The following is a 10,535-nucleotide window of genomic DNA, read 5'->3' on the forward strand; positions in this document are numbered from 1 at the left end:
CATTTGTCTTTATCTACCCACAGTGCCCCAACCTTATAGTACAGGGGGGGGATTTCAGTTGTTTTTTATTTATCTGGCATCAGAGTGTTAGAGAGAGCTAACCTTTTGAGTTGTGTGTTGTTCCTTCAGATGTCCCAAAATGTCATACAAAAGTTCAGTCAATGGGGGAAAGTTATATCTTGCCAAGCTTTTCTGCTGCGATAGGAAAAACGATGAATTCTGGCCCTCAGGATTCTGTTCATCAGCTTCATCACCTCTGATCATGCAGATTAAAGGCAGAGGATTGCAGAGTCTAGCCAGTCAAAATGACTTGGCCCATTTGCAGCTTAATTGTGTTGATCAAATGAAATTCGTACAGGTTTGTGATGAATGGCGCCCTAAAATAATTCCGAATTGGACCTGATTGCAAGGAGAGCTGGGCCCACATTTTTCCCATTAGGTGGTTCAGTTTGCACCCCAAAATGTAGCCAAATGGCAGCCAGATATTGGCCTGGGATTATTTTTAAATTGTTGGTGAAGGCCCATTACAGATGGCCACATCTTGTCACATTATAATTATTTGATAGATGACTGGAAGGATTAGCTATACTTGCTATGGCAAACAGGTGGAAACCCACAATACGCTGGTATTGTTTGCACCTTGGGAGTCTGTGTGTATTTTATTATGGCAAAATGTATTGCTTGAGACACCTACAGCAGGAACTGAAACCTTTTTGAGTACTTTGCTAGGTTTTTATATTTCTGTCTCTGTGGACAGATGTTGTCACTTAGCATTGCAGCCGCAAGACGCAGTCACACAACTTTACTTGGTTACTTGAGTAAATGTATTTAATTATGTTTAATCACTGAAATATAATAGACCTGTCGATTAATTACATGTGTTTGCTCGGCTTTATTATTCTTGTTCCCATCTGTTACGTCTATTTCTGTGTTAGAGCAATGTAAACACCAGGGGTCAAATTCCTTATAAGCTTCACATACACATACATTCTAATGACCTTCACACAAGCTAGACAATAACACGTCGAACTCATACTTACTTTTATTTTAAACACCTGAGTTAATAGAAAAGCTTCCTTACAGTTATTCACCAGAGCAGAGCTCTCGGTAGGAGAGGTGAGTTTGGGGGAAGTCTCTCTGTCCGGATGTGGACGTGGCACAGCGTTGCAGCAGTTCCGCTGAATGTCCGCTTCTGATTCCGAGAAGGGATTAGTGAGAAACACCCCGGGACGACATCGACTTCACAGTTTGTCGGTCACCGGGTTTCAACGTTTGCTCCAAGCAGAGGATAGCCTTACTCTTTACAACACTTTGGAGGTAGGTTTCGATATAAAACAAGGGAATGTGTGACATCCCTGCCCGGTTTGACGTGAGAGCTTGAATGTTGCTATGCTTGCTAATGCTAGCTACTGCTATGGCAGGGCTAGCATCGCTCTGCGAAATAGTTGGAGGTTACTAGCCTAGCTAAGCTAGTAGGCTAAGCTATCCCTGGTTGTGGCGATCTGGTCACAGCTGATTCAACCACTGCTGCTGTCATCATGATTCAAGCTGTGTGGTTGCTCACGTTAGCAAGCTTAGATAGCCCCCATGAATTACGGAATCAAATATGCCGTATTGTGTTTTTGTTAACCCCCAACAGTTAGCCACGGCTTGTTAACCAGACTCTGTTTTGTGGTTTTGGTTGACATAAGCTAAGCTAACCAACTAACTGTACTGCGGCACTGAGGTTGTTCCCGTTAGCACACTGCTAGCTTTCCTCAGTTTGGCAGCTATCACTCCTCACCCCTACGAAACTGGCATACGTGTATTATTCTCAAATATTTGCCAGTTTTGAATAGCTTTCTACTGTCTCTACTGAAACTGCTAACTGAATCCCTTAAATATGCAGTCCAGTCAGGAGAGTAGATGTGGGTCACTCAGTAGGCCCCACACACAAGTTAAAAGGCTGTACGGCTACAGCGATTGTATTTCTCGTTGTGGCACCTGCACCGCTGAATTATTTAAACCCCCGCTCGTTTGGCCAGTGTTTCTCTGTAAGATGATACTTATCACTCTGTCATCATGTCTGTCATATAGGTAAGCCCAGTCTTCAGGTGCCAAATGCATAAACAATGCCATGTTGTGAACTTCTGATAGCAACGTTGAAGTTGACATATGCAGAAGTAACCATGCACTTAAAGTTGACTGTCCCACTGAGTTAGAACCTGGTGTTTTCCTATGACCTGTAAACACCTTAGTCAGCCAGGTCCATAAAGAGTCCAATAGACATTACAGACTGCCTTTACACACACATGGCCTTTAAACCTCCATCAATAGCTGAGAGACTACTAGCTACTATCATACCGGTTGTCTGTTTTGATTCGTATTCAAATTGTAAGGTTTAAGTTGTGGTCCACTTTGAGAGGTGTGTGTGTGTGTGTGTGTGTGTGTGTGTGTGTGTGTGTGTGTGTGTGTGTGTGTGTGTGTGTGTGTGTGTGTGTGTGTGTGTGTGTGTGTGTGTGTGTGTGTGTGTGTGTGTGTGTGTGTGTGTGTGTGTGTGTGTGTGTGTGTGTGTGTGTGTGTGTGTGTGTGTGTGTGTGTGTGTGTGTGTGTTTTTAAGTTAATTGTTAATATGTTTCTGGCCATGGAAACTTGTAGAGCAAAGATCTGTTCATTCTGAAAAAAAGAAATGTTGGCATTGCTCCTCCTGCTTGTTGGTTCAGGTGTAATGTGACAGCAAACTTAGTTGGGTTCATGTTTGCCTTAAAGGGATAGAGTGGATTGTTTGAAATACTTATTAATCGTCTACATCAGATGTCAACATCAGATGGCCGTTGGCACTCCCCCATTTTGGAAAATCTGAACATCCATGGAAACAAAGCAATGGACTGCTGTGGACGCCGGGCTTTCAGTAAAATGTATTTTAGCCGCATATAAAAAGTCCCATGTAAAACAATAGGTTTATCTCAATTTAAATTGACATTATATTTTGAATATTTAATGCTTTAACATGCCATCAGGCAGCCTAGGATCTGACGAGGAAGCTGTGACTTATTCTTTCTTCAAAGCAACCAGACTCCTTTATCAAATAGATTTTTTAAAAATCCAGACGAAGCCTTTCAAACAACTTTGTCACATAATAACACAAACACACTAGGAGATCGAGGCAGCAACAGACCAACTTCTCTGATGTTCTGCTGGGAAAATTACCTGTTAAAATACTTTTTAACTAGCAACTTGACAGTTTGTTTTTACCACAGCAGTACATTGCTAAGCCATGTGGCCTTACTACTTTATTTTGTCCTAACTGGCGGCTCTCTGGCCATCATCTACTATAGGTTATACACATACTCAGGACCCCCACTTCAAACTATCTGAAGTATCCCTCGTCAGTAAACTAAGACCAATTGTGTCTGACTGTCTGTAGTTCACTTTTACCTCATGGAGCAAGGTGTGCTGTGTGGGCAGATTCTCCCCTGCTTCTGGAAAGAATGTCAATCTTTAGAATGAGAGGAACCCACGCCTGTCACAACAGCCTTTCTCATTAATAACACTCCTGTCGTGCTGGCTTTAACACCAGTCATCCTTGTTGTTCTGTTTAGAGCCTGAAAAATTGTTCAATCTTGTATTATGATTTGTTGTAATATGTTTTTTTATTGTGTCATGCTTTAATCCAGATTTAGGGATGAACTGAGGATGAATGTAAACCAGCGCACTCCAATGGCCACTCCGTACGGCCAGCCCCAGCCTGGCTACGGCCAGCCCGGCTACGCCCCCCTGGATGGGGGATACCCCGCACCCTACGCTGGCTACCCGCCCTACAACGGCCCTGCTTCAGCCTTCCAACCCGGGGCCCCACCACAAGGTAAAGTGCTGCTTCGGAATAGGTTTGCCTTGAGGAAGTGAGAGCCACCATGTCAGCTGTGATTCTCTGCAGGAGCGTCCTACCTGACTCCTTCTCTGTGTGATTGTTCATGTATGTTTGAGACAGCACTATGCCTCTGCATACTAATCTGAATCTTGACTGCCCTCTCATTTCTTCACATTGCTTTATGCTTTTCCCTACATCTCTCTGCATTTTCCTTTCTCTCCGTCTTTTCTTGTATTTCAGGTTATTCCCCTTTCACAAGTTTTCCCTCTAAGGCTGTGGCTGCCAACCCAGTCTCTGACCTCTCCTCTCCTCTTGACTTAGGTAACTGCCTCCTCTCTATTTCTTACTCATTTCACGCTCCAAAAGCTCTGCAATCATCGAATCTCTGTACCTACGGGCATTATTCGTTCTGCCTTGTTCTTTTCTTAAAGTACCATATATTAGATTTTACCTGACACCACTGACTGTAAAGCAAAGCAGCCAACCAGTTACATACCTTTTTTTTATTATTACCAAACGTTTGTATAGCCTTAAAATGTGTGCTTAATTTTTCACGTTTGAAATTCAATCTCAGCACCTACTGGTTATTTTCTCATTTGAACACACTTGTTGTGTGTTTTTTAGTTTCCAGAAGGTGTGGAATTCACCCTTTTTCTCTCCCTCTACCCTACTTTTTATTACTGTACTAATCTCATGACTGTAACATTAATACAGCAGAAATCAAAGACGAGTTGTCTTCCTGACAGTTGCTTACTTGATCTGATATCCTAAAAATATCAGATGTCTGGTGTTTATTTCCAGCCTTAGCATCAAAATCTAACTGACCCCCTTACCGCTCGCTGTTTGCTGGCCTGCTGTCAGTATGTTGTCTGTGCTCCTAACCCTGGGGGCCATGTTTAGGAGTATAATCAGTTAGTTCTATAAATGTATTCAGGCACCACTTTGGCCAAAAGCAATTTTTAGCTTGCTACTCTAATCTCGTTACATTAGAAAGCTTGGTATCAGAATGAATTCAAGATTATGTGTCGCAGGGATGTTTATGTCTTTAGCATTGTGTAATCTTTTGCCTCTTAATTTCAGGTCCTGCCAGGGGTCCCCCCACTTCTGGAGCCCCTCCAGTATCATCGCCTCAACAATATAATCAGTACAGTCACAGTCAAGGGGACATGCAGAATGGCCCCCTACCTATGACACAGGCACCACCCAGGTAATAACATGTGGATTGATTGTTGTTCCCAAGTTTATTCAGCCCTTGGTTTTTATAAAGCATTGTTATTTTAAGCAGATTTCTCCTCAACCTTGTCAGTATTTTTAGATACATGGCTTTCTAATTTGAGCTGAATCAGGGATAGAAGATGTGGCGTCAGTCGGTCCTGACTATTTTTGAGTGAGTGTATGTGAAGGAGACTGACAGCGTAGTTTGCGACAGACAGAGCATGGCCGTCCCTCATGGACTTCTAGAGACAACTTAACTAATTGGAGAACCCACTTATACTTCATGATCGCTCCTTTACTCGTAACATGGCCACTGACAGATTTCTGTGTTTTTTTCAGGCCGGCTGCGTCCCAGCCATACAATCAGGGAGCTGTGAACCTGTCAGGGCCACAACCTGCCTATCCCCAACACTACGGGCCCCAACCCACAATGCAACAGGTCACTAACCAGATGACTGGGATGCAGATCACTTCTGGACCGCCGACCCCTGCAGGGCCAGGATATGGTAACTGCATGGATTTGTACTCAAGTGTACTCAAAGCGTATCTGTCTACTGTTATATTTTATGATGTTATCGCCTCAAAAAAAATCCTCGTTATAAATCAATTTTAGTAGAGAATCATTGTATTGAAGGATTTAGTATTTTTTTTATTAAATCAATTTATTTCAGCAGGGGTTAATTAATAGTTTTTTAGCTTAACACCAACAAATATCGATTACATAACATTTTTCCATTAAAACATTTTGTGAATTTTGCCAAGTACATATCTATCTTTATTCAATACAATTTGAATTCACTGGACTTGTTTGGATCACACAAGTTAGAAACTCAGCCCCCAGTGGAATCTTATTCTACAAATAGTAAAACACTAATCAAAAGAATGTTGCCTTATCTTTATCTGCATCTGTGCAGAAATACAAGCTTTAAACAGAATGAAGGAACATGCTAAAAACCGGCACAGCATTAGAATATGGATATAGAATGTGAATCATAATAAACTGTTGGGTCGGCCCTATGAGAGCCCTAATGTCTCCTGGAACTAATCAGTGTCTGCCGTCTCTCCTCAGCTCCGCCTCAGAGCTCGCAGCCTCCTGTCAGTGTCCCCTACTCCGCCCCCCCTCCCCCCTCCTACACTCAGGCGCCCCCCTCTGCGTCCTCTGCTCCGACCCAGCCTCCCCATCCCAGCGGCCCCGAAGCTCCTCAGCAATACTACGGAGGACCACCACCTCCTTCTCAACAGCCATTCAGCTCTCCTCTTCCCCCCACCTCCCAGCAGCAGTTTACAGCTCCTCCCCCTCCTCCTTCCTCTCAGCAAACCTTTCCTCCCTCCTCCTACTCGGGTCCCGTGTCTCCACCCAGCCAAGCTCCGGCCCCCCCCATGTCCCAGCCCCAGCAGTCTTTCCCCCCAGCACAGCCCCCCTTCTCCTCAGCACCTCCACCTGCCAGCCATCCTGCCTTCAACTCGGGCCCGCCTCCCCCCGCTCAGGGCTCCTTCCCACCTAGAGCCCCCCCTCCTTCCTCACAGGCCGGGTCTTTTCCTCCTCAAATCTCCATGCACCCTGGCCAGTACCCAGGCCCCATGCCACCCCAACAGCAGCCCCCTCCATCCCAGCCATCCCCCTACAACTCAGGCCCCCCTCCTCCCAGAGTTCAGATGCCCCCTACTTCCATGGCCCAGAGCAACCACCTGCCTCCAGGACCCCAGGGTCCCCCAGGTCCCCCAGGGGCCATGCAGCAGCCCCCGCCTCAGCCTGGCATGCAGGGAGGATACCCCCCCCAGCAGAACGGTTAGGAGACCAGGCATAAGATTTTAACGCTATTTTCTTTTTGAAGGTTTTGTGGATATTCTCACATGAGTATTTTTAAAAAGCTGTCAAAATGCTCTTGTGAGAGGAGTACGAAAAAATGTGCCTACTACTTATCATGTAAGGAAGAAAAGGCTTAAACATTGTTGCTATTTTCAAAAATGATTTATTTATTTAAGGGAATCTCATGATTTGCCTTATTTAAGAAGAAAAAAAAGTGTCCTTGCTGTAATGCCATATAAATATTAGTTTCTTAACTAATTTTCTGGTAAAGTAATTCTAGAATGTTTTGTAGCTATTTGAAGCATACTTTGATCATTGTCGGAATAATATTGTCATATTTTGTTCAGAATATACTTCACAATATGTGGTAGCTAAAAAGACCTGTGATGGTTTCCTCTAGGTGCGTTTGGGCAGGTGAGGGGCCCTCAGCCTGGCTATGCGGGCCCTTATCCCGGTCAACCAAACTACGGAGCTCCTGCACCAGCACCCGCTCCTGCTCCCGCTGCACAGAAACGACTCGACCCCGATGCCATTCCTAGCCCGGTGAGCAAACCCTAACAAACACACTGGTCCTTCTCAAATCCAAATGTCTTAGTTTACAGCGGAACACACATCTGTGGCCATCTCTGTTTTTCACACCATGTTTTGAGATAGTAAAAAGTAGTGAGCAAGTTTTGAAAGTACACTCAGTGTCCACTTTATTTACTTGATGCCTATTAATGCTGACAATTCAATCTAGCATGGAGGACATAGTGGTGTACGGAGCTGCATTACATTCACCTCGATATAAAGCAGTTCTGTACACCTATCTATCTTTCTCTTTATTAGGATTTCTGTTAGCACGAATATTGGCTATTCTTCCTTCCATACAAGTAGCACCTAAACAGAATTTCTGACAATTTCACTCAATCTTAACATTGTAAAGTTTTGAATTCATGGCTGAGCTGTAGTAGGAAATTGCATTGAATTGTTCAAGTGTACCTAATAAAGTGGCCACTGAGTGTATATGATGTAGCATGTACCACCTAAGTGTTTGTCAATAAGTGATGCGTAGGTCAAAAAGGAATTTAGATGATATCATTATTAATTTGACAAAATTATATCAATGTTTGAGTGAATTATAACAATTTTACTAATCTTTCAAACAAGAATTGAAATATCTGTAGCTGTTTTGTTCTTTGACTCTTTTAGTGGGACTATATTTCTCCTGTTTTTTGTATTCATTTTGTCATTTTTAATGCTGACTTGTCTTTAATTAAAAAGAGAGATTTTTAATGTTGTGTGCTTTTAGCTTAAAATTAAATTAAACATTTGTTTTTCTCGTCCAGGGACATTGCATTCACTAATGTATATCACAGTATATGCAATGTTTCCCTCTTTGATTTTCTACATCTTGCCAAGCTTTTACACCACAAAAGTATAAGAGTTATATTTTGACCTTGTCTTTACATTTAAAGCTGTTTAGCATGTGTGTCAAACAGGCTCCCGGTGTCTATATCTTCTAGTGCTTGTGACTGTTATTTACATATACCACTAATCAATAATCAAGTTTCTGTCTGAATAACAACAATGCTGCCTGCCACTCAGCAGAGTCTTGCTGACTACTCTCTTCTCACACTTTTTTATATTTTCACTCTTTTTTTTATTTATTTTTATTTATTTTTGTCCTGATTCGCACAAATTGCTGGACAATCTTTTGAATGTAAAGCAAGCGTCTGACATGCCGGCTGTGCAGAAATCAAGACATAGAATAGATCCAGACGCTATCCCCAGCCCAGTAAGTCTCCTGAGTGCCTGCCTCTTCCTCCGCTTCACCCTGTCCTCTCCGCCCGCCTGCACTCACTCACAGCTTCCCCCCCGCCTGCTCTCCTCACCCCTCAGAGTCAGGGATATGTGAAAGATGTTGTGAATGGCTCAGGCATCCCTGCTTATTACCATGTTTCACCAGTGTAGCCCTATTCTAAAAGGAAGGGAACTCTCAACTAGGGCTGCTCGATTATGACAAAAATCATAATCTCGATTATTTGGGTCAATAATTGATATCACGATTATTAAAAACGATGATCCATTTACTTTGAAAACGTCCATTTATTGAAAAAAAATGTTGAACAGTATGTTTTTAACAGTTGATTACCCTGAACTTTAAGTATAATTCAACTGAAAAACCAATACAAAAAAAAAAAGAAAAAAGAAGAAAAATCGTTTTATTTTCGATTATGTTGTTTTCATAATCGTTGCAAGCCAAAATCATAATTGCGATTCAAATAGGATTTAATTGAGGAGCCCTACTCTCAACTGTTGCTGTACATTTATCACTGATACATTTTTGCATTTTAACAGCTGCCCTAATAAAAAAGGTTTGCAGTCCAAATGAGAGCCCGGTTTAAGTGACATTGTTTAAAAGCAATAGCAGTGTTTCCCCTATATACAAATAGTGGCGGCGCAGCGCCGCTGCTGAAATATGAGCGCCGCTGCTAGGGGGTGCCAGCCAGGTAACAAAACAAAACAAAAAAAAGAGATTTTTTTTCTTTTCTTAAAATAATAATAAGTGGCGACCCTTTTTCATTTTTGATTGTTTGTTATGTGGATTTGTAGTATTTGTGTTACTATATGTTCAATAAAGGTGTATTTTGCTAAACCTTGAGACATTGCCCCGGACCCCCCTAGAGGATGTGAAGTCCACCCCCGATTCAAACATGTTCATACAATACTGAATACATTTGAAGCCATTTTGACGTCTATTACCTATGTCAATACGTTTCTGCAGTGTATTTGTCTTTTGTAGAGATTTTTCGTTTATTCTTTACATATAAAATGTCGCCTAAAATCTCACCTAGGGCAGCAAATTGTCTAGAACCGGCCCTGGTACTAGGCCTCAAGAGCCTTCTTGTGCAGACACATAGAGACAAATTGGCGGGGCGCACTTCGCACGCACTAAGAAATTCCACGCGCTCCGCGCTCACATTATGCTGGGCCCACATGCCTTAGCACCGCTGCCTATGACTCCATCCTAGGGGGAAACACTGAATAGTATATTTTTTTGCGATACAATTACTTGCTTTCTTTCCGAGATTAAGATGATTGATACCACTCACATAACACACAAGATATGAAGCGGTATCCAGCTAAATTAGCTTAGCATAAAGACTGAAGGGGGTTAGCCTGGCTCTGTCTAACAAGGACAACTAACGCTCTAAAGCTAAAAAATGAACATGTTGATCCCTACACATTTAACACGGAGCTCTTGTATAACCTTTACGTTCCTTTTGGTGTTTTATTGTGGCATCTTTTCAGAAATTGTACATTACCCAATTACATGTCATTTAAAGCAATTCCTCAAACTTTTATTTGATAGTTTTGTCAATTCTTCCTCTACTTATCATCATGTGCACATTAAGTCATCCTTTACTGCCTCACTATTTATCTTGTTGTCTGTGTGTTTGGTCAGGACTGACGCAGCCTATCGTAGTGTAGAGTACTTTTGTTTTTATGGTTTGTCAGTCCTCAGACAGCCACCGCCTCTCTGCGTCTTGCATGCGAGCCTGTGATATTTCACTTGCCTACAATTTCTTGCATTAATGGCATGCCTTGATCATTCCTGCGCCTTCTCGAAGAGTCACAGTAGACTGACTGTTTTTTCCACAGATGTTGATGGGTTCT

At 42.5% G+C, this 10,535-nt stretch overlaps 1 protein-coding gene across 2 annotated transcripts; it reads left to right on the forward strand.

The window, feature by feature from the left end:
• Positions 1–1,090: 1,090 nt before the first annotated feature.
• On the forward strand, positions 1,091–9,313 carry LOC307025603 (uncharacterized protein). 2 transcript variants are annotated; one of them, XM_079660376.1, is made up of 8 exons: positions 1,091–1,317; positions 3,657–3,844; positions 4,091–4,171; positions 4,931–5,057; positions 5,405–5,571; positions 6,135–6,854; positions 7,276–7,418; positions 8,584–9,313. In XM_079660376.1, exons 2-8 carry the CDS (start codon positions 3,676–3,678, stop codon positions 8,770–8,772), a joined length of 1,596 nt encoding a protein of 531 aa, XP_079516502.1. In that variant the 5' UTR covers positions 1,091–1,317; positions 3,657–3,675; the 3' UTR covers positions 8,773–9,313. The 2 variants fall into 2 exon arrangements, with proteins under 2 accessions (XP_079516502.1, XP_079516503.1); XM_079660377.1 differs by lacking the exon at positions 4,091–4,171 and having other exon boundaries at positions 1,093–1,317; positions 8,584–9,307.
• The last annotated feature ends 1,222 nt before the right edge of the window (positions 9,314–10,535 follow it).

The sequence above is a fragment of the Notothenia rossii genome (genome assembly GCF_949606895.1).
Source record: "Notothenia rossii genome assembly, chromosome: 11".
Lineage (NCBI taxonomy): Eukaryota > Metazoa > Chordata > Actinopteri > Perciformes > Nototheniidae > Notothenia > Notothenia rossii.